At 39.9% G+C, this 25,144-nt stretch overlaps 1 protein-coding gene across 7 annotated transcripts in view; it reads left to right on the forward strand.

Moving 5' to 3' along the window:
• The window catches only part of TMEM241 (transmembrane protein 241), a 110,366-nt gene that overhangs the window by 10,378 nt on the left and 74,844 nt on the right, over positions 1-25,144 (forward strand). For all 7 annotated transcript variants that reach the window (XR_001517660.2, XR_003042596.1, XR_003042595.1 and 4 more), the window contains exons 4-5: positions 11,935-12,016; positions 23,327-23,404. Coding sequence is in view for 4 of the 7 variants with exons in the window: in XM_006920030.3 (XP_006920092.1) it covers positions 11,935-12,016; positions 23,327-23,404 (160 nt within the window). In the remaining 3 variants the exon portion in view is untranslated. The remainder of the gene's footprint in view (positions 1-11,934; positions 12,017-23,326; positions 23,405-25,144) is intronic.

The raw sequence follows: 25,144 nt of genomic DNA on the forward strand, positions 1-25,144 counted from the left end.
AGATAAATCCTCATGATTCTTTGAGACTCGCCTGAAATGATGCACAAAATGAAAAGAAAATGAAATCAAGTTTTATATGAATAAGGTAGACATCCCTATTGAATGATCAGGATAAGTCATTTACCTCGTGGTCCAAGTTATCTGTCCAGCTTCTCTAATAGTCAGATTAACTGCTTAATGGCTAAGTTACTCCTTTGCTTGGCACTCTGGAGAAGCTTTGAAAACATGTCCAGTATAAATATTAGAAAATTTGGCTTCTTCTGAAGATATAAAACTAGAGAGGAAGAAACTAGTATTAAGAGGCTTTATGGAGGAAAGGCCCCGAGAACATAAGGTGTGGATTAATTTCCCTGACCTGATTACATCATAGTCCATCATAGTCCATATGCTGAAAGAACATTCCACTCAAGATGCTTAACTAATCCCAAAGACTAGTTCATTAGTCATGATTTTCCATTTCCATGGTATAGTGTCCTCAACTTGATCAAATAAAGATACATTTCAGATTTTATACATTATGTTAAGCGTAAGTGTTACTTTGTGCTCCATTGTTGTGCTAGATAATTCAGTGAGAACTGGGTATTCATTTAAACAAATATGGGCCCTGACTTCACAGGCCCATGGTAGTTCTAATATTTAGTTAAATAATGAAGCGTTCTGACTCCAGATGGTTGAATTTATTCCTCCACAGAAGCAAGAGATTGACTGGAATGAGGGACCTGAGATTTTGAACTGGGGTTCTCCAATGCTGATCTGATGGGACTTCCACTCTTGCAATGTTCCTGACCATAATTATCTTATAATTTCTGATGCAAATTATTTACTTATTAATAGCAGTCTTTTAAAAATTACTTTAGTCATGTTTCCTTAAAAACAATGCCATTATTCATACTTAAAATTTTTTTGTATGTAATAAAAACATAGCATAAAATGTACCATTTATTAACAATTTTTAAGTGTACAATTCAGTAGCATTTAGGACAGTCACACTATTGCATGATCATTATTACTATCCATTTTCAGAACTTTTTCATCATCTCAAACAGAAATTCTGTACCCATTAAACAATAACTCCCCATTCTCCCTTTCCTTTAGCCGTTGGTAAACCACAGTTCTACTTTCTATATCTATGAATTTGCCTATTCTCGTTACCCCATTTAAGTAGAATCATACAGTACTTGTCCTTTTGTGACTGGCTTTTTTCACTAAGCATATTGTCTTCAAGTTTTATTTAACATAGCATGTGTCAGAATTTCATTCCTTTTTAAGGCTGAATATATTCCATTTATATGTATACCATATTACATACCACATTTTGTTTATCCCTTCATCTGTTGATGGAAATCTTTATACATTTATTGCTTTTTTGTGGGTGGAGGGAGGAATGACTAATAGAACTGGGGAAAGTCAAAGATTCTCAAGATTATTTCCCTGGCAGAAGTGGTCCTCTGACAGTAGAAGTTTGAGACCTACTAAACACTTTTGTCCTTTGAACCCACATGATGCCAGGTTCTATCATCTCAGAAGACCCGTGATCATATCCCTTTCAGGTCCCTTGCTAAACTTCTAAGACACCTTTTCACCTCTGTCTCCTGGACTTCCTTAGGTGGTTTCATAGACACACACATGATGTCAGCTCAGTTAAGCTTCCTGGCCAAAATCCCAGTGTCTTAGTTATGAGTGGATCTTGTGGTTAATACCTGTGACACATCTTGGGATTTCCAGTTGCCACATGGACCCTTGGCAAACGGGAGTTACCAGATGGCTAATAGCAAGGACCTAGCGCTAGTGTTCTTTTGTGTATGGCCGAGCTGGGTTTGTGTTTGCCATGCTGCGGTTTCCTACTGGGCTTAGCTGTTTAATGATGTCTTTAGGGAAATAAAGCCCAGCTTTGTGGTGTAACCATGTACTTGTGCAGATATAGCAGATGTTAGGTTCTACTAAAAATGAAAACAACAGCAGGAAATCTGTTTGGAGTCCCCGAGGTCATCATGGAGAGAGGATTACAATGATGGGGCTGAAGGGTGGGTCTCAAATTGGTACTTGATAGCATTGCCACAGAGACTTCACTGAGATTGTCCTTATAGCCTGGAGAAGAGCAGAATACCAAATTCCCTCTCAAACAAGTTATAGAACCTGGCACCATATTTCTTATGTTGCAAAGAGGCCACATCTGCTTTGTCAGTCTCTGACCACATTGTGTATTGACTCCATCGAGTGACCTGGTGAAATATTTCTCCTCCCAGAATGTTTTCCTGGCAACCAGTTATTATCAACAACTGTTGGATGATGCCTGTGAAGGCTTCTGTCTTGGGAGAAAAAGCACTGGTTTCCAGCTACAAGCTTGTCATTATATGGCAGCTACTGCTGTTGCTAAGCCATTGCAGATGTTCAAGTCCTTTGCTAAAGGCTTTCTATATATCCCAAACGTGATTCTAAAAGAACATGTGACCTGTTTCATCTGGTAACACAGTGATAACGCAGTGCTCTTTACTAGATTCTTGAACCATTGCTGAGGACAGACTCCGGTGTGATTTCACTGGAGACAACACATCCTCCAGTTCCTGTATTACCAGGCTACATGTTTAAATAGAAACACTTTGAAAGTAGTTCGTAACCTGCTTGCTACTTTTTGTTCATGACACTTAAGAGAGAAAATTTTTAACTTTCAAGTTTTCAAGTATGAGAAGTTCTAAGTTAAAAATTCTGTGCCACAATACCTTTGTGACGAGAGATTTCTAACAGATGAAAGCAAAGCCCCCCACTCTTAATTTTTCATTCAGAGTCTTTGTGGAGAACCATAACAAATATATTTTAAAAAACCTCTGAATTAACCTAGCCCCATTCCTAAAGAAATGAAAAGTGAGCCAATTAATTAGGGTCCAGATTGTACCTCTTTTTATAAATCGGTTATTTAATTTTTTTAAGTTTCATTAAAGCTACTGGTGGTTGAAATTTTCTGGATATGTTTTAATGTGTTCATGTTTTGAGTGACTTTAGTTTTATAAAAAGTCGTCTTTGCTCACAGAGGAAAGTTAGCACTCAAATTTATAAGTTTTTGATATTTTTCCCTGTTGTTTTGTCTCCAGAGGAATGCTGTAAGTATATATGTAGAGATTACCGTGGGAGGAAATTAAAACCAGCTTCTAAAACTTCCTCAGGAAACATGCTGAGAGCCACTGAAGGGATATAATACTAAATAAAATCTGGTTGATTTTGGTGTGTGATTATGGTAGTTTCCAGGAGAAGAGCCCATGAGGCCAGAGATGATAAAAGGAAGAGATTTTTTTCCGCCAGCTTTATTGAAAAGTAATTGACAAATAAAATTTTAACATATTTAAAGTGCACATTGTGGTGATTTGATATATGTATACATCGTGAAAGATTCCCACCATCCAATTAATTAACATATTCATCACCTCACATATTTACCTTTTTTTTTAATGAGGACATTTGAGTTGTACTCTCTTATCAAATTTCAATGATATAATACGAAGTTATCAACTGTAGTCACCATAGACCCTCAGACCTTATTCATCTTATAGCTGAAAGTTTGTACCCTTTTACCATTGTCTCCCCAGCAACCAATTTCTACTTTGTTTCTAAGAATTTGACTTTTTTTTTTTTCTTTAAGATTCCACATATAAATGATGCCATGAAGTATTTGTCTTTTTTGGGACAGGAATTTTGACCTTTGATATGTGTAGGTCATGCCTATACCATCCAGTGAATAGGAATCTATTGAACTTGTGCTTTATCATAGACCACTCCTCATGTCCTTGTCACTGTGTCCATAACAGCCCCTTTCTGGCTTCTTTGCAAGGCTAAGCCAACACTACGCAATGTAAAACTCCCTAGACCTGAGATCACAGGTGTTATATTTTGTATATTAGCTTGGATTTTCAGTCACTGTGGATTGTATACTAGCAAGGTACTTGTCCTGGGATTTCTTTCTCATATTTATTAGAAATGAGATCTGTATGTCTTCTATCCTGCCTCACTTATTATTCGGGGACCTGGGAAACCTATATTTCCTTTTTCTTGTTTGGTCTTAGTTTCTTAATACTAGTTTCTCTTCTGTTCTGTGCTGTCCCTGCAGTCTTATCTCCTAAGGCTCAGCAGCACATCCATCCCTGGTCCTCCCAGGGGAGGGGCGAAGTGCCTGGGTGGAGGTCACGAGAGGTGGTGATGGTGGAGGCTGCAGGTGGCAGCCTGAAGACTGCAGCAGAGTCAAGAATGGAACTAGGGGGAAGGAGAGCAGTGGTCTTTCAAACAAGGAGATGTTGGAACTTTGGAACTGGTTTTTTGAAGCTCTTGTTGGCTTTCAGGGGTTGTCAGAAACTCACTGAAGGTGAGAAGATTTCTATTTCAGCATGAACTGGGGCCATTACATGTTGAGAATCTCAGGCCAGTGAACGAAATGGGAAATGGAAGGAAATGACAGTTCTGAGTGGTTAGAACCAGTTATGAAAGTGCCTGAAAATGAAATGGAACTTTATAGAACTCAGTGTTAGTAATAGGGTCCTTTGTATCTAGCTTGGGGGCACTGTCTCATGTGTGAAGCCTTGGGCATCCCAGCTCAAAAGTTTCAGAAGTGAGATCCAAGCTGCCGTATTGTAAACCAGGAGTCACCAAATAAGAGCTAGAGAGGAAGTGCTGCTTTAGGCTTTGTGGGCCATACCATCTGTCACAACTACTCAACTCTGTCCTTGGAGCACTAAAGCAGTCACAGTACATAAACTGACAAGTGTGGCTGTGTGCAAATAAAATGCTGTTTTCAAAACAGGCAGGATTTGGGCCATGGCCGTGGTTTGCTGACTTCAACTCTTAAGTTAAGCTCTGAGAGAAACAGTATTATCACAGGGTTCTTGGGTTCCAGTAATATTAGGGCCAAACTTTGTTGAGGGAGTGTGACCCTCTTTGAGTCAGAAACAAGTAAAGAGGGAAGGAGAAAGGTCTAAGAAAAGTAGGCAGGAAGGGGAAAAGGGAATAAGCCTCTTTGAGGACCATGTTCAGCAGTAATGGACCAAAAAAAAAATCTAGGCATATTCTGTAAGTAGTGAGTTAATATACACGGAAGTCCTTGTAAACTGTAAAGCAAATGTTGACTTGACAATTGTAAGGTATTACTGTTTAGGCAACACCAGTAACCAACATATGAACCCTGATATCTTGCTTCATCTGGTTATTTTCACATTTGGAAACTGGTTTTAGGTCCACTGGGTGTCAGTGTAACACAGAGTTTTCAAGAATTCAGCTCAAGGAGTCCTTCAGGCACCCATGAATGGATAAACTTCTGAGTGTTTTCACAGAGCACTCAGTAATGCATGCTCTATTTGAGAAACAAGTGATTTAATTTAATTAGCCTTCACCTCAATAACAAGAGTGTTATAATTCTTACCAACAGAGTATTGTTAGCTTCTTGTAAAATGCTTTAACTACATCAGGGTTCTTAGGGACAGTAGAGTATGCACAAACAAAAAACAAGTCTACAACTCAAACAGGAGGCAGTACTTGTGCTTATAAATCATGTGAGATATAAACCATAAAGCACGTAAGAAAAATTATGTATCACCACAATTTTTAAAACAGACCCCGTGGCAAATAGTTCTTCAACAGGGATTGCAGTCTGCGATTGTACAGTCTGTAATCTTTCTCCCTAGAGGTTGCTGTGAATTTCCTTCACAAACACACACACACACACACACACACACACACACACAGACATACACAGACATACATGCACAGATGCACACATATACACAGACACACACACACAGACACACACACACACACACTAACTAGCATGGTAGTTGCTCAGAGACCGTGCACCACAGAGATTTAAGATTCTGCCAGGACATCCTCAGGATTTAATTCCACCTTTCCTCCTTTGTTGGCATGTAGGACGATGAAAGAATAAACAAGCATGGAGGCCCAGATGGTGCCTCCTTATGAATGAAAGGTGGAGAAAGAAAGAGTGCATTAATAAATCGTATGTGCCTTGTTTGTTCCTAATGTGCAGGCCACTGGCTATCTTAGAATCATAATGTTATAGCTATAGAGGAGGGTGTCTTAGTTCAGGCTGCTGTAACAAAAATACCATGGATTAGACTATGTGGCTTAAACAACAGAAATTTATTTCTCACGATCCTGGAGGCTGGTAAGTCCAAGATTAGGGTGCCAGCATGGTTGGGATCTGGTGAGGGCCTCTTCTTGGTTTACAGATGGCTGCTTTCTTGTTGTATCCTCACATGGCAGAGAGAGGCTGGGGGCAGGGTGGGGGGAGGAAAGGAGGAGAAGGGAGACAGAGAGAGGGAAGGAGGGAGGGAGGGGGTAAGAGATAGAGAGAGAGAGAGAAAGAGAGAAACCAGAGAGAGCTGGCTTCCTCTCTCTCTCTCTGGTCTCTTCTTCTAAGGGCACTAATTCCATCACGAGGGCTCCATCCTCATGACCTGATTTCCTCCTACACGCCGCCACCTCCAAATACCATCATACTGGCAGTTAGGGTTCAACATATGAATTATGGTGGAACATAATGTAGTCTATGGCTACAGGGTGGATCAGTATAACCTCTTTGGAAGGTGATTTTATAACCAGTTACAAACTTTGATGCAGTTACAAACTTTGACAGCAATTCCACTTCAGGGAATTTATCCTGAATGTTGCTAAAACATCATGAATATGAGAAGAGAATATATTCAAGAATATCCATTATAGCATTAAAATAGTCAAAAATTGGGTTAACTTAAACGTCCAGTAGTAGCCTAATATTTAATGATTAATAAAGAGGGATGGTTTTTTGTTCGTTTGTTTGTTTTTCCCCTCTTTAATTCCCCTCCCCCACTTCCACCCCTGACCTACGGATGTTGCCATGTCTCCTTAAGAACTGGTTCTCTGAAGGTGGGGCGTCTCCTCCCACACACTCGTGGCTCACACCTGGGGCCTGGCGCACCTAGGGTATGGTCCGTGGCTCCACCTGGGGCACGGGGATGGTTTTTTGACATGGAAAGGTGTTAAGTTAAGCAGATTATAAAACAATATATACAATAGGATCCCATTTTTGTTCAAGTACTCATATATGTGCCTGTGACACTGGAAGGGGACAGCAAGGTGTTGACAGTGGTTATCTTAGGGTAGTAGGAATGTAATTTTAATATTTTTCTTGATTATTTCTATTTTCAAGATTTTCTAGCATGGAGAGGTACTACTTTTTTAGGAGAAAAAGAGATAAATTATTATAGAAAAACAAAATAGCCTATATTCCGAGTTTCTAAGTTTATGTCTATTGAAGAAAAACAAATTTGTTTGATTTTTAAGGCAGTTAGTTTTTTGTTGTCATAGTTATAGGTTATAACATGAGTGTTGTAAAAGTTTATTGAACTTGAAATTGTTTAAATTGTTTAAATTCCCCATTAGGACCATTCCAAAGGGGCAGATGGAAGGATGTAGGTATTTTTTGCTTTTACACCTGCTCTTAAAAACTGAGTAGCTATAAGCACCAACAATTCTATTCAGAGTAAAGTCTCTGAAGGGTTTAAGAAAAACAGAGGAAGAAATGTGAATTGGGGTCACAACTAGAGTTTCCTGATATATTTTGTTGTTGTTTTCCCCTCGTACCAATCTAGAGAAAGGAAAACTTTTTTTTTAAGTTGGGAAAGTAATATGTGGTGATTCATTTAACAGATATTTGAGTGCCTACTGTATATACCAGGCATTGTTCTAGGTGCACAGTGAACGAAACAGACAAAAATCCTTGCCCTCAACTAGCTTACATTCTAATCGAAGTAGATAAACAAGAAACAAATGAAAATGGAAGTGTATGATGTGTCAGATGGCGATAAGTATAGAGAAAAAATAAAGCCAGGTAAGGGGATAGGCGTGTGTGTGTCTGTGTGTGTGTCTGTGCCACTGGGTTATTTTATATAGGGTGAGTAAGAAGGACTTACGGATAAGATGACATTTGAGCAGATCTGAAGATGTGAGCGAGTGGGCCATACAGGTGTCTGGAGGGAGAGGGTTCCAGGCAGAGTCCTAGCATATCTGATGACCAGCAGTGAGACCAGAATGCAGTTTTATTCCACTTGTAAATGAAAACATCTGGGATACTTTTAAATGCCTCAAAGAGTATGCATATTTTTAAGGCTTTTGATAAGTATAGCCATGTAGTACATATATACCCTCCAGAAAGATACCAATTTATATCTCAGGGCTGAATATGAAGGAATTGATTTCATGACTCTTATATTAGAAACTAACTTTAAAAATATCTAGTTTATTAGGCAAAACCTGGTATAGTGTTGTCTTAATTTAAAATTCTTTTATTATTAAGGAGGTTGAATAACTTTATATGTTTATTGGCCATTTGTATTTCGTGTACATGTGAGAGAGAGAGAGAGAGGGAGGGAGGGAAGAGAGGAGAGGAGATGAGAGGGGAGGAGAAAATTACTTGTTTTTGTCCACTAATTTTTTTTTTTCTTTGAGGGGAATCAAATTTTTTCTTACTGACTTGTAAGCATTCATTATACATTAAGGATATTAAACTCCAGCCTGTTTTATATGTTGCCAGTATTTTTTCCTGGCTCATTAATTATCTTTCAATTTTCTTTATGGTGTCTTTTGGCTATTTTATTTAGGTGGATCTATCAATCTTCCTTAATGGCTTCTGTCCTTGGGGTTATGTGTAGAAAAGCTAGAGGAGAACCTTTATTGAATGTTTTGTTATTTTAATGTGCCATGCACTGCCCCAAGTACTGCATATTCGCTCTCTTAGCTAATCTCAGTTGCTCTCTTAGCATTATTATCCCCATTTTATAAATGAAGAAAACTGAGTTCTTATTGCAAACTAGCTTTAGATTTGGGATATGAATCAATTAGCTTTAGAGTTGGGATATAAGTCTTCTATATGAAGGTTTGCCTGACCACGACTACAGAGACATGTTCCTTCCACTGCATACGACCTTCTGCTCTCTACTTATACATCCTTCCTGCCTCTACCCCTAGATGACCCCTAGATGACCGCATCCCTAGGTGACCTGATCTAGAAGAAAGGGCACAGCCCAGAGAAATGTGTGAAGTCTGTCCATCCCTTAGGGCGACTGGTTAAAGTTAGTTAATTGCTAGAATGTTCCTTGGGAGCAAAGAGAGCTAATTATACTATCCAATGCTTTGGGTAACTATGTGAATGTTATAAGATTATACTCTCTAGTGTCCTAGACCAGGTATGATTTTTATCCCTGTTGCTATATTGCTATAGGAAATAATTCTCAGTTGTAGCTCCTCAGAGCTAACTAGGATTTTAAAATTATAGTTTCATTTCTTCCTGAAGAAATGATTTAAAAATTATATGCCAAGAGATGGCAAAAGCACAAAGAAGCACTGCCACCCTTGTAGCTTGTGTCTTCACCTTGTCTCCACGCTACCTGGGAAAATATGGAAAACTCAGTTGTCATGGATTTTATCGGCCCCAGATATAAATATGCATTACTTTGCTTATCTTTTACTAAGGCTTTTCCTTTATATATGAATTGTCAACTAGTATCCCCTCGAATCTTTTCTTGCATAAATGATACTTAACATACAGTCTGTGATATTCAGTGAAATGAGAACTTTGATACTTTGAAACAATATCAATGCAGAATCCTCCTCTATTTTTAATTATTTTTTCTCTTCCCCTCATCCTTTCACACTGGTCTTGCCCACACCTGTTTTGACAGCGTTTGCTCCAGTGATTCATGTTTATTATTCTTAATACAGCTATAGTTTTATGTTGGTGCGTTAGGGGAAGGCAGCTGTCTCACTGATAAGTGACTGGGGACAGGGCCAAGAAAGGGCTCTGCAGCCAACCACTTCTGCAGGTGTCTAAAGTTCTACCATTAGAGCATGTCGCTTTGGCTGTCAGCTTGAAGATAGACCCTGAGTGAGATAATAGTGAAGAACACAAGCACAAGAGGCCCTGTTCCTGGGTCATAGTCCCATATTTGCAGCCAAATGCTCACACAGCTGCCTTGTAGCATCTCCCGGAAGTCTTTTTTTGTCTAACTAGACCTGTGTATATTTTTTCTAGTTAAAATTATTTCTTCATATTTTAGGGTAGAAGGGTTAAAATACAAGATGTTCCTAGCCATGTTTTCTTTTCCGCGCATCCATGGCTACTCAGCGACCCTAATGCATCTTGGAGTACACGATTAAGCAGGAGTTTTGTTTGAGGGGATAAGCACAAATATCGGGGCCTCACTGACCTTACATTCCAAAGTCCTGGGCCTGCTGCAGCTAGGCCAGCTGCCATTTCACTCAGTGCACCCCTTCCTTCCTCGTCAGTGCTCCCGCAGTCTGTGCTCTGGCCTTTCTTCCGGTGCACAGCAGGCCATGGGCTTGGATCCTGTCTCCTATGACCCTTAATGTCTGATGGGAAAGACTTTTCTTAGAGGAATAACAATTGGCTGATGTTATACTTGACCCGTTAAGATGGAGGATGGCATCTTCCTTTCTCTGTTCACCTTTTGGTTGGAAGTGCAGATATCGATTATTGCAGCAGGAGTAGTAATAACAGAGACTACTCTTCAGATTATTAGCTGCTTAGTCTGCTACCCAAGCAAAATCATGTGTTTATAGCTCATCTATTTATATGTCGATATCTCCCATTGGATTATGAGGTCCTTGAGGGTAAAGTATAAAAGAGTGGTTAGAAACTGGGGCTTTGGAGTCAGACAAACCTGAATTCAAATTCTGGCTTTGCCATTATCAGCCCTTCTGCCCATAGGCAATTTACTTAAACTCTTTGTGCCTCAGTTTCCTCATCTGCACAATGTAATACTTTCCTCATAAGATTACTGTGCAGATTTTAAAAAGATACAGTGTAGAAAACATTTAGCATACTGCCTATTTTGTAGCAAGTGCTCAATAAATGTCAACTGTGATGTTGTTAGTAATTCTGGTGCTGTCACCACCTTCCAAGTTGCTATAAGTATTTGCTGAATACAGGAAGAAGGGACTTACTAGAGACTGGAAGCATTTTAATTACATGTTCCCTGGGAAGTTGTACAAGAGCAGGTCTGATTATGGATGGAGTGCCTGCCCATGCTAATAAAATTAACAAAGATCATTTCTTGAGCAGGCACCGTCCCAGGAGAGCAGTTCATTGAGTTTAGTTGGGATTATTATGTTATATCCTGCTGGAATGGTTTCATTTATTTATATCTATTATTAGAATAACTCTGGGAACTTGAATTAGTAGACCAAATGCATTTGTAACTGATGGGGGAAGCAAGTTGCAACCCCAGTAAAAACTAGGATTTTCTTTTTCTCGAGGAGAGCAAGATTTTAAACTGTAATGAAAAAGCAGTTCTTGGTGAGGCCACAATCGAATCAAATCTTTAAAGATTCCTGGAACCGGCCTTCTAGGTTAATGGTTGAAGAAGTCAGCGCATGGCTACCCAGCTCAAGTTCTAGCACTCTTTTATTTTTAAATTCCTTGACACTGTGGGTTTTTTTTTTCTGTGTGTGTGTGCAATTCCATGGAGCTCTTTGATATATTGCCGAGGTAAATAGCTTTTTAAATTTTTTAATAATTTGGCATAGGTTCAAAACTTCTGGCTACTTAAATCCAAAGAATAATATTTACCACTCCCTAAAAAAATTAGATTTGTTCTTTCTCCAAACCTTCAGGAAGACTTCTTCTATCTCCAGCTCGTCTATGCCCTATTGTGGGATCAGTAACACTAGGCAACTGGCAGAGTGGCAGGCTATAGGCAACATTGCTTTGTCAGCCTCCATCACTTTCAGTGGATACAGACCACATCACACTTCTTGAGGCACTCAGGGATGTTTAGATAACCACTGTCGCTGTATTTGGTGTATCTGAAGGGTAATACCTTCCAGCTAGGTCTTTTGGACATAAAGTGACGGAAGTATTATGACTTCTTTTCCGCTTTGTAGATCTGATGTTTTGACATGGCTTCCTGCATCAGTGCTGTTTGTGGGTATGATCTATGCTGGTTCCAGAGCTTTGTCCAAACTGGTAAGTATTAGAGGTTTTGGGAGGACAGCTCCTTTCTCTTCTGCCCCTTTGCCTTTTAACTTATTGTGCCCCGGATAAATAGGGGACAGAGCATTAGCTTTAACTATGGCATAGCTAAATTAGAGAACAAGCTTTGGACCTGAGGCCAACATGGGGCCTTTTACCACCCTGCCTTTCCTCACTGAACTGAAGATAAACAGATAACACAAGAGGGCCAACTTGTTTTATAAGATGTAGAGGTACAGGTGGAGATGCAGATGTAGAGGCACAGGTGGAGATGCAGTAAGAAAGAGTAGTGACATTTGTGGAGCCTGCCACAGACAGGGCCGGCCTGCTCTGCCTCAATGCAGGCCATCCTCAGGAGCAGGGAGAGAGGGCTTAAGATGCTTCTTACTTCTGGGAAACCATAACCCTGCCCATTGGTGATGTGGCCTGGGTCACGCTGAGCTCTGTCGTAGGTGTACATGCCTGGCACGGAGTTGACACCTAGTAACACTGGGATGCTGGTGAAACAAGTGTTCATTCTGGCTTCCTGCCCCATCCCCCCAGGACTGAGCTCCTTAAAGGTGGGAGCTGTGAAGAAGAAACTTCTTCCAGTTACATTATATGGAACTCCAAAAACTGAGTTATTTTGCCATGTAATGAGAATCTATTAAAGTCACCATTGACCAGAGATTCAGAACGTGCCTTAAAAATTAGCAACAGTAGTAATTTCTCTTCTTGTTTTGTGCCCTGACAACTGTTTTTATCAGAAAATGATTGCATTCCTTTTTTGGGGGGAAAGTGCAAAATTTGCAAAACACTTTGGTCTTTTTTTGTAAAGTTAATTGTTATGTTGGTCCCTTGGATCCCAGATATGAAAACAGTAAAAACAAACAAGCAAGATATGCCTATCTGGATCACAATATTATTGTTAGGACATCTCCAAAGTTGCAAAATAGCTGTTAAGAATTAGTAGCGATAATTTCTAAATTAAATCATCATTTTTCTTTCATGATTTATAAGCTTAAGTAGATGGGATGATGTGTGTAGTGGGGGAGAAACGTCCTGGGTGGGCCTAAGAAATTACCCACGGTGCATGTTGGTTCTCAGCCCAGACCATAAGGCCTGCGCTGGCTTTCCGCTGCCTCTTTTTTTTTTTTTCTTTTATAATAGATGTTTAATAAAAACTTTTGTTGATTTGTTTGTTATATGAAAATACAAAAATGGCCACATATTTAGAAATCTGCAGAATTACAAAAGTAATGTTATTTTGTAAGAGTCATCTTTGCATAGCCAACAAACAAGAGAATCCTGTAAGTAATCAGAGTTGCAAGTTAAAACTAAAAAAAAAAAAAAATTTTTTTTTTTTTGCTTGGAGAGTTTAAAATATATTTACTTACATGTTTATTGCAGTGGTTAGAAATCTATATTCTATTTACTCCGTTTCCTTTTTCCCCCTTATCACTGTAAATGGCTGCCTCTTCTTGATGCCATCAGGCTCCTGCCAGTCTGCAGCCTCACTTTACAGCCTATGGCCTGCAGAGGGTGCTTCTTCTCCTATAGCAGAGTGTAGCATTTGATAAAAAACAATGTGTTGTCCAAAAGCTATTAAATTTTTTATAGAATCTGGGTAGTTATGGATGCCATAATTTTGAAGTTTGAATAACTAAGGTGTTGTGCTAATAATAACAGTATTTTTGTTCGTTTGTTTGTACAGCGCTTTTTCATATGTTTCCAGAGTGATTTTTTTTCTATATCTTTGCATGTGATTCTCATAGTCACCTGATAGGTGATGGGTAGGGCAGATGTTAAATACCTGACAGAGGAAGGAACTCAGGTGTGGAAAGTCTTGGTCATCTGCCTCTGGTTCCAGATAGTGGCAGCTCTTCTGACTTTTTGCTTTTTCATAGTTGCTCTTTAAGACCAATGCATATGGATTTTAGAATGAGTCCAGGGTACAGCAGTCATGCATAACTTCAGACTCTTTTGGTTGTAAATATTAGAAAGCTCACAAACTTGTAAGTAAGAGGGAAATTCACTGGTTCATATAACTGAAAAGTCAGAAGGTAGCTACCAGCTTCAGGCAAGGCTCGATCCAGAAGTTCCAATGACACACTCAGAATCCAGTTTCTGTCTCTCCCCTCGCGGGTGTTGTTGACTCTAGACTCACATCCTCATGATTTTAAGTCTAGTGGAAAGAGACTCTTTTCCTTGTAGCTCCTGCATGAGTTTCAGGATTTACTCTGATTGTATCTTAGGTCTAAAAGCTAACCAGGAGGATAGAATTATGCTGATTGGCTGGCCTTGAATCACTGAACCAGTCACAGTGGCTAGAGAGACTCAGAGCACTGTTTAGCCAGCCCTCATCATACAGGATCCCTACCTGGATCCCACAGACTGTGAGAGGGTATGGCAGATCTTCAGTATTGTGATGCTTTACCAAAAGAAGGGATAAGGATACTAGGTGGCCAAAAAACCTTCAAATATCATCGTAAATGTCAATCTAGTACATTCTCAGGCAGAGAGGGAGTTCAGTAACCTAGAACAATGCTTCCTGAAGTGTGATCCACAGGTAGTGCCAGTCCGTGAGCTGTTACCTGTCCATAGGAGACTGTGCCAGAATGTACATCAACTTCAGCACTAAGCACACTGTGTAGTTGAGCTGACTTTTTTTTTTTTTTTCTTACAGCAGTATTTCTTAGAAGGGAGCAATGCATTGGTTTACATTCTGGTTTGAGCTTCTTATCTTCTTGAGGACCAGCACTTTGACCTAGAGCACAGCCTTCTTTAACAGGCAAAAAGAAGTGGCTGCAATTCAAACTCTTTGAGCAAAGGGAAACAACCAGAAATGCAGATATACCCACTTAAGGAAGGAAGAGGACAGAAAGGAGACACACATTGTTTTTTAGGTGAAATAACCTAGCATCTTTTCTTTGTTTTCTGAGTTTTTTGTTTTCACACAATTGCTTAAAAATTCATAAAGTGGATTAAACACGAAGCACCCGTACAGCTTGTGTTATCTAGAAAACAGGCATCAATATGCTGGTGCCAAGCTGTCAGTTTAATGAATCCACAGGAATTGAGGGAAAAGTGCTCAGTTAAAAATCTGTGGGCGTATTGTTATGCAAAACACTTTCTAGGTAGCTCTGCAAAGGCCTCCTTTCTCTGTCAAGACTTCAAAGCTCTGTTCTCCTGATGTGCAGCTCCTCAGAGGAAGCTGGTTTAACTCTGCAAAGGCACTGTGGGGGCAGTTCTTTATTGATTTTTCCCTCTCAAACTCACCACCAAATGATACACAGAATTAAGGGAAGAAGAGTCTTCTTGTGGATGTGTACCCAGCAAATATTTATTGGGAATTTACTATGTGCTGGGGGCTTAATGACAAATAAATCACAGTTCCTGACCTTGAGGAACTTAAAGGGGAGTCAGTGAGAGATACACAGCTCACTATGGGAACAGCCTCCATGAATATTCAGTGTTAGTATATGCCGGGCACTTCCCATTGCCAGCCTTCATGGCATATCAAGTAGGACTTAATTACCCCCATTTACAGATGAGGAAACTGAGATGCAAATTATTTGGCCAAGGCCAACAACTAGTAAATGTTAAAGCAGAGATGCAAACCTAAGTCCATCAACCATGTAGTTCATCTCCAAAGCTTACCCTGTTTCCTACCTAAATCACACCAACCAAAGGCGATCAGCCCATCAGGATTGGGTAGAGTGGAGGGGCAGGAACTTGCTCTCTCCTACTCAGGCTTATTTGGGTCTGCCTCTTCAGCTTTCCTACACTGAATAAGGTCATAGTGATGATGGCTCTGATGGCATGAATGCCAGTCTTTGGAGGGACAGAACAATCTTGACCGATTATTATTATTCTTGTTATAATTTCCTGGCCAAAAGTCTTCTCAGCTAGACAGGAGTGCCTCAAAGCCTATACTTGTGAGTGTTTAGAACAGATGTGCAAATGCATGCATTAGTGAGCTTGCCTGTGAGAGACCGTCCTGGTGTTGGTGATTTAGCTGCTCAAGCCATGCTCTTCTCTTGCTTGAGAAGCCAAGGTCAGCAATTGGACAGGCTCTGCAAATCTCAGTGGCGACATCTTGACGGGACTGGATTTGGTTTCTTACCTAGCTCGTTGATCGTGGTCCTTCCCTAATTGTTTGTCAGAGTTTCTGTCTTTCATGGGCACAACATTCATTCAACACTTTGAGATGGAGATTGGATGGGGGTGTTGGTGAGGAACCATACATGGATATATAGACCCACATGGAGTAAGTTACTAAGCTGGGCAAACTGAAGCCCATGGGTCCCCTCGCCCTTTGTTTGGTCCAATGTCATGTAAAGGAGAAGAATGTAAATGTTGATGTAGAAAGGAGACCCTTCGCCTGATGTTCCGTGTTACTGATGATTAGAGGCAGCTCTCCTCTTTCATGTTTTATCATGGCCGATCAGAGTCCAATGGCAAAGATCACTTATTAAGATGTGGGGTCTCTGGCGAAAGAATAAACCCCTCCTCTGGATTTTGGTTATCTTTTTGCTCCATCTAAAGGTGTTCTCCATAAACCTTATAAAATGACTTATTTAAATGAGGCTCCGAGCAGAAGACTTCTCAACATTGAATTTGGCAGTGATTTCTTGGATATGACACCAAAGGCACATGCAACAAAAGAAAAAATAGACAAATTGGACTTGATCAAAATAAAAAACTTTGGTAACATCAAGGGACATTATCAACACAGTAAAAAAGCAGCCCACAGAATGGGAGAAAATATTTGTAAATCATTTATCTGATATAGAATTAATACCCAGAATATATAGGAAATTAAACAACAACAACAACAAAATCTGAAAACCTGATTCAAAATGGGCAAAGGACTTAAATAGACATTTCTCCAAAGAATATATACAAATGGCCAATAAGCCCATGAAGAGATGCTCAATGTCATTATTCATTAGGGAAATGCAAATCAAAACCATAATGAGATATCACTTCATATCGCATTATGTTAAGTAGACTGTTATAAAAAATACAGAAAATAATGTCTAACCAATGTACTGAATACTTGAAACTAATAATAAATAAAATAAAACAACAAAATACAGGAAATAACAAGTGTTGATGAGGATGTGGAGAAATTGTACACTGCTGTTAGGAAAATTAAATGGTGGATCTGCTATGGAAAACAGTATGGCAGATCTCTAAAAATTTAAAAATAGAATTATAATATGATCCAGCAATTCCACTTCTGAGTATGTACCTTAAAAAATTGAATTCAGGACCTTGAACAGGTATTTGTATACTCATGTTAATAGTAGCGTTATTCACAATAGCCAAAGGTGGAAGCAACCCAAGTGTCCATCAGTGGATGAATAGATAAACAAAATGTGGTATATGCACACAATGGAATATTATTCAGCCTAAAAGAAGAAGGAAATGGTGACACATGTGACAAACATGGATGAACTTTGAGGACATTATGTTAAGTGAAATAAGCCAGTCACAATATGATTCCATTTCTATGAGGCACCTAGAGCAGTCAAACTCATAGAGAGAGAAAGTGGAATGGTACTTGCCAGGGCCTGGGAAGGGAGGATGGGGAGTTAGTATTTAATGGGTATTGAGTTTCAGTTTTGCAAGATGAAAAATTTCTGGAGATGGATGGTGGTGATGGTTGCACAACAAATTGTAAATGTACTTAATGCCACTGAACTGTATACTTAAAAATGGCTAAAATGTTAAATTTTATATGTATATTTTACCACAATTTAAAAAATATATTTATTAAAAAAACTTGGGCTCCAGTAGAGGTTTTCTTGAGGATTATATGAAAAGGAGGGAAAGATAATGTTTTTCTGTTGCACTCAGAACTCCTTTGAGAGCTATAGGATATGCATATTTAGTTTAACCAAATTTATTTTTATGCACTTGGGTAAAAAATGTGAGAGAAACAGCCATTCACCAAGAGCAGGCCAGTCTGTCCCATGTTCCAGCCTGTGCAGTTATGTTCCCATGGAGGAGCTCCTGGTATTTTAAGATGTCTATTTTTAATACAGTAAGACCCCTAAACATGGGTCAGCTACTTTATGTGGTGCACAAATGAAGGGCTGAAATGGCCTCCAAGCTTGTAGTGGAGATATCCTCGGAAAGAGGGGAGTCTGATCCTCTGCTCTCAAGGAGTTTGCCATCTAATGATAAAATAATAAGATTAGTGTAGATAAACACTTAAATTTACTTCATGCAAATCAGTTTATTAATGTGTTCATTGATACATACACATATACATGTACAAATACCTCATCATCCTCCGTAAAGGATGTGTGGTAGCTTAGAAAATAATTATGATTAAAATAAGATAAACAGTTTTTATGAATAGAATTTTAAAAGAAGTCTAGATGAAGGGCCACAGATGAAGAACTAGATGAGGCCACAGAGAGAAAGCACATGGAAATTTATGCCATAATATCTTACAAAATAAATATAAGTGGGACTTGAATTCAGCTCTTAGCTTTCTGTAGTCAAATAAAAGAGTTACAAGACTCAACACTTTTAAGATAAGAGCGGGACCATTGCTGAAGAAAAGCAGAGTTCTTTGCTCTCAGGTCCTGAGTCTTCATAAAGGGTAGACAGGGCAACTTTGTGAGGCAGAGTCCTCAGTGACGTCTTTATAATGAACACTACGATAGCCTAGTTCCTAGGATTCTTAATGCATTTTTTGAGGCATGGCAACAGAGCGCAATTCAGTAGGAGCAGTTCTCGGGGGCTGAAACCAGTGCTCTCTAGTATTCTGGCTCCCTTTACAGGTGGACAGACTGCCGTTAGGCAATCCTTTAAGAATATTATTAATGGCATTCACAATTTGGATAAAAATTGGGCAGCCAACAGTTCAAAGTTACATTCTTTGGCAAGGGTCTGGAGTGCAGTTATTCTATACTATAGATTGAGGCCATGTACACACATTTAAAAATCACCCAAGAAGAAGGTAGGATTGACATTTTATACAAATTAAGAAGCTGACCCAGGATTTGTGCTTGAATAAGGATCATCCACACCTCTTCAGAATGACCCCAGGCTGTGCATTTAGGCAGGGCCATAGTTTTCCATAGCAAACTGTTCTAAGTCAGTTCTGACACCTGAACAAATAATAATCAGGTCTTCAAAATTCCAGTCTGGGAAGCATGGGAATAATGAAAAATTTTAAGTAATAGCTACCAATTTCTCTTCACATCCAGAGAAAAATTTCCAATGGTGCAAGAAAGAAATGTTGAATTTTAAGCTAATGGACTCTAGAATAAATTAGTTGCAAATTGTGCCCCTAAGTCACTAACGAACTGTCTTGTAGTGTAGTCGAATTTGGTCAATTACATTTGGGGTTTATAGTAGTGAATCTTCAGCCACTGTTCCTGATGAAAAATGGTGGGACCTTTTGTTGTCGAGGCTGTTTTAGAAGCTTGACAATGTGGAAGCCATGCTTATTTTTCTCCACTCTTTTGCAGCAAGCAAGTATCTAGTTCATCCAATTGTTAAGAGGCAGGTTAAAAAAAGAGCTAGAATATCTCTCTCTGTTTTCTCATTTAGATAATGAGGATGCTAATTGTATTTACCATAGAGTTATTATGAAGATTAAATATATAAAAGCAGTTAGAACAGTGTCTGGCACATCATAAGTATTCAATATATCTTAGCTATTATTATTATTGCTATCATTTCTCAGAGTTTTCGTCTGGTTAGACAAAAAGGATCCTGCTGACTCTCACTCCATAAAGATAATAAAGGGCTGATTTGCTAAAAGGATCTGTCACTAGTGGGTCTTCTGAACTCTTAGTGTAGACCAGACTGGGACTTGTGTGCAATGGTAGAGGCCAAGGAAAAACCAGGAATTAAATTTTCATACTGCTTTAATATTGTTTTTGATAGGTCTCTACAGAGGCTGATATGGTCAATTATTGAATTATTATTTCCAAAGCCCGCTAGCTTCTCAGTAGAAAATGGCTTGAGAAATTCAGATTTAAATTTTTTAAAGTAGAAATGGGAGATATCTCTTTTTAAAATGACATAGAATTTACTCTGTGTTTAGATCATACCAGTTTTATTTATTTATCTATCTATCTATTTATTTATTTATTTTCTCAAGAACAAAAACTTTTAATATAGTGTATAACAATTGTAATGTGCTATAAATGGATTTGATTTCTCTTGGTGACAGTCACAGGTACTGCTAATACTACTGTGGTTTGTTTCTGGCATTCATAATTAAGAATTTGTTAAATTCCTGTTAGAAGTGGTACAAAGATGTAATTAGTTTTTCTCACCCACATTCACAGTTTTTTTGACCTAGAGAATTACCTGGGTTCTTCAAGATCATACCAGTTTTATTACTGGAGGAAGCAGACTGGCAGGATTTGGAACACACCGATTATATTGAACTTTAGATAGCCGTAGGTCCAGGAAGTTTACTGTGGCTTGACATAATTTGGGTATTATAACATTGAGGCTAGGAGTCTGGGCTTGCAGTTAGAGAAGCCTGGGTTGGAGTCATGGCCCTGTCTCTGAACTAGCTGTGAGCACTCCAGCTAGTTGCTCGATCTTCTACGCTTCAGTTTCCTTGTCTATAAATCAAGGGAATAACATCCACTAATACTGTTGTGGGGAGGAGGTTTAAATAAAAGAATGCAATTAAAATAATTAGCCCCCTGCTTAATACGTTATTGGTATCTATTATTAGTGTACTTTAAAGTTGATTTTATATGTGTAGATAGATCCTTTTCCAGAATCTATATCTAATCAGAGTAGGGCCTAGGGAGATTGAGAAATCTATTTATAGTTTATAAAATTGAGAAAATTAAGAGAAAATTAAACCTCCTTGAGGACTAGAGTTAGGGTCTAGAGTTCCATAATCTCAGTCTTAATTCTGATCTCATTAACTGATTTCATAGTCAAGAGGGGAAAAGCATTTTAAATAAGATCTTAATTTTTAATAAATAAGATCCAGGTTGCTCTTTTTATTCACTTTTAATGTATCACATAATTAACCTGTCTGAGATTTTCTTTGCTGTTTTCTGAAGCCAAGATCTAGAAGCTCAGGGCCCAAGTTTGCCAAACATGGGCCTAATGGATAAAGCCAGTTAAAAAAACTTCTTTAATAAACTTCAAACATATAAAAAGAAGTGCAAAAGAAATTTAAAAATAGAAAATAAAGTATGATTTTAAAAGGAAAAAGCAGCTTGAGTTGAACTTTTAATTAAAGATAAAATAAGAGTAGAAAATGTTAAAAAGGCAAGAAAAATGTAAGGGAAGAATTAAAAAAAGAAATAAAACAGTGCAAGTTAGAACAAAATGCTAAAACAGGGCAGCGCTATAAAGTTACAAAAGTTTTAAAAACAAGGTAAAAATACATCCTCTAAAAAGATAAAGACTAAATCCATCTGGAAGTGGGCGAGCAGCATGATCTTTAAGCAGGGCCTCTAAGCTGGAACAGTTTCCCAGCTCAGGGTCCTTTGTGGAGACCGCCAAGGATGGGCTTGGTACCAGCTAATGCTGACAACAGTTTGAGCAGTATCCCTGAGCCACTGATCTAGGTTCTTGACCTACGTTCTTTCCGTCATTCACTCGATTGCCCCAGGTCATACGTATTTTTAATTCATACTGCAGAGGAGCAAACCAAAGTTTGGATAAGTGCCCTGTTTCACTAGCAGCTGGTGGAGCTGGGGCCTGAAGCCCAGTCTGATGCCAAAACCCATGCATGTTCTCTACCTTTTTCTGCCTTCCAGGAAATATTATTATTCTCATCAACAACAAAGAAATCATAAAATGCTATGCCCATTAATCTCTCCCCCTCATCATGTCAAGATTATCAAATAAGGAAGGAGAGACTGCCTGCCATTCTTGGCAAACAGCCCAGCAATAGTCAGTGTGCAGAGGGTCTTCTGTGTATCTTAATAATTCACTGCAGTGTTACATTTTTTATATCTTCTCCCCCGCTTTTTTGGGTGCAAAGCCGCTTCCGGTCATTTAAATATTTAGTCTTCTAAGTATTTCCTGAATGCGGACACTGTTCTCCATCTTCACTGCTGCTACCAAGTTCAGGCCACCATCTTGTCATTCCTTGTCTTAGTTTCCTGTGGTTGAAACAAATTACTCCACACCTGGGTGACTTAAAACAACAGAAATTTATTCTCTCAAAGCTCTGGAGGCCAGAAGTTCAAAATCAATATCATTGGGCTGAAATCAAGGTGTATCAGCAGGGCCGTACTCCCTCCAGAGTCTCTAGGGGAGAATATATTCCTTGCTTTTTCCAACTTTTGGTGGCTGCTGGCATTCCTTGATTTGTGACCACATCATTCCAATCTTTGCCTCAGTGGTCACATCACCTCCTCCTCTCCGTGTGTCAAAGCTCTGCCTTTCTCTTATAAATACATATGTTTGCAGTTAGGGCCCACCTGAATAATCCAGGGTAAATTCCTTATCTCAAGATTATCAACTTAATCACATTTGCGAAGACCCATTTTTGCTACATAAGGTGACAGTCACAGGTTCAGGGATTCAGATGTGGCTATTTTCGGGGGCAATGTTTTGGTCTACCACATCCCTAACTTTTGCAACCGTCTTTGCCTCCTGTCCTCTGTCCAACAGCCCAAGTTCCTTTAAACATGCAGATCAATGTCGCTGTCTGCTTTAAAATTCTTCGGGGTCTCCAATGGCCCTCAGCAAATCCTGATTCCTTGATATGGCCTGTGATGGCTTCTCCACCAACTTCTCCCTAACTTCTTCCTTCCAGGTTATATTCTACTCTGCTCACCTCCCCCCAGTTCCCAGAGGAGCCTGATTCACTCTCCCCTCTGGATTGTCATGTGTTCTGCCTGCAACACTCTCCATCTCCCATTTTTGTTTGGCTCACTCTAGCTCGTCATTCAGTTCTCATTTAGACTTTGGACTTCATTTCCTCCGAGAAGTTGCTCTCCCCGCACTTGGTTGGGTGTGCCTTTCTGTATGCTCTGTCAGGGCTCTTACCTCGATAGGGACAGTCTCCCTGTCACATGTTCACCTTGTTCATGGGATGTGTTCTCTGCACCTGGCGTGGTACCTGACATGCAATAGGCGCTTAATAAATGTATGTTGATGAGAATGCCTGTAGGAGGGGAGCCTCTGCATCCACCAAGCATAATACTACAACTGAAAGCACTAATCCGTGCAGAAGGGTTGTTGCTGAGGAGGATTGTGTATGCGAATGCCAAAAGCTCCCACGGATCTTTATTTTTAAGCAGAAGAATTATGTAATTATGAGATCAAAGAAAATATTTTCATGCTTATTATTCTGTTTTCTTTCAGGCCATTCCTGTGTTTCTCACTTTGCATAATGTAGCTGAAGTTATCATCTGTGGGCACCAGAAGTGTTTTCAGAAAGAGGTAAGTGATAATGCAAAATGCTAGTTTCACTTCCTTTGCTTTAAATTTCAAAGACGCACCTTTTTTTTATGGCCCAAATTAGTGTCTACCTTTTCCTGCCATCTGTTTCCAGTCAAGACTGCTTGAGAGTGGTCACTAATTTCAAGGACCACGGTTCTGACATCCCTTGAGTTTACCAAACATATGTGGAATGCTTGTTGACCTGAACAGAACTCCACTCCAGGCCAGACCTGAGTCAGGGCCTCAGGGTACAAGGAAGAATCAACTGTGGGCCCCATGGGGGAAGCGTTTCCACCCACAGCTCATCCCAGCACCGCGTGGACATACATAATGGGGACATTCCCTACTCCTCCCAGCCACAGCTCAGCATCGCACCAGCTGGAACAAGTTTCTCCACCTCTGTGCCTTCATCTGTGAAAATGGATGGGTAACTTTACCCCAGTCATAGAGTTGTGGGGAGGACGTAATGCAACACATGTGTTAAGTGCTTCCAACAGCTTCTGGCACAGAGTAGGTGCTCTGTGTACACATTAGCTCTATTTATTAAGGTTATTATTGGTGGTTTTAATTTGGGCCTTCTTTTGAGAGTTTCTTTTTTCTAACATCTGCCCATTTGAAATGGTTTCATATCAAAATTTTGGAATCTTTAAACTAGAGAGAGGCTGGTCGGCTATTCAGGCAGCACACTCTTTATAGGTATGCAGGAGAGAGAAGTGCCCTTCCCATGACCAAAGCCACTGTGCACATGTGTGCACCCTCTGTCATCCCTGCCTGCTACTTGGAGGCAGCTCTATGGGTTACCCTCTTCTTTCATGGATAGTTAACTTCTCCCTCTCTGCTGACTTATTTCCTTTGGCCCATAAATATGCTCAGTGTTCTCAGTTCATCATGGGTGGAGCGGGCCCTGGGAGACCCATTCACATCAGCCCAGCTCTGGAAGGCTCTGTTTATAAAACCAACATTTGACAGGAAAGCCAGCACACAGCTTAGCCTGAGCACCCCCTCCACCTCCACCTCATCTTGTCCATGCCTTTCCCCGCCACAGTGCCTGAGAGAGGTTGGCCTCCATGCTGTCCACATCCTTGTGTCCCTCTAACCTTCAATCAGCTTCTGCTTCTGCCTGCACCACTACCCTGAAATTGCTCTGGCTGAAGTCACTGATGGCCTCATTTATGCAACTCAGTTGGCCTTTTACACCATTCATCACCCCACTCCCTTTTCTTGATTCTCTCAGCCCCCTCGACCTTCATTTCCCCCTCCCTGCTGGTCTCTCCCCGAGTCTCTGGCTCTTCCTTCAGCAACCTGTCTTTCTCTTCTTTTTCCTTTGTCTGCCCTTCAGGGACTCCTAGGGCTCTGTCTTAGGAGCCTGTTGTTCCCATACCACACATTTTCTGGACAACCTCATCCAAACCCATGGCACCAGCCACCTTTTGTTCACTGGACTCTTGTGTTCCCATCTCCAGCCCAGACTTCTCTCTTGAACTCAGATCTCCATTGTCAGCTGGTCTTGGTTATTTGCCTGGCTATTTCCTGGGCACCTGAAATGCAAAGGGATCAAAATCAAACTGATGTGTTTCTCCAAACCTGCTTCTCATATGGTATTCCCAATCCTGATCATCATCTCCCAAGTCAGAAACAGCAAATGAAGCCTGATGGCCTGAAAAGACCAGTGCGGTGTCACTGCAGCACTGACAGGTGGGCTTTGGCAGAATAGTGTCGTAAAGGGTCAAGCTCTGGAGC

Source organism: Pteropus alecto, unplaced genomic scaffold, assembly GCF_000325575.1.
Source record: "Pteropus alecto unplaced genomic scaffold, ASM32557v1 scaffold146, whole genome shotgun sequence".
NCBI lineage: Eukaryota > Metazoa > Chordata > Mammalia > Chiroptera > Pteropodidae > Pteropus > Pteropus alecto.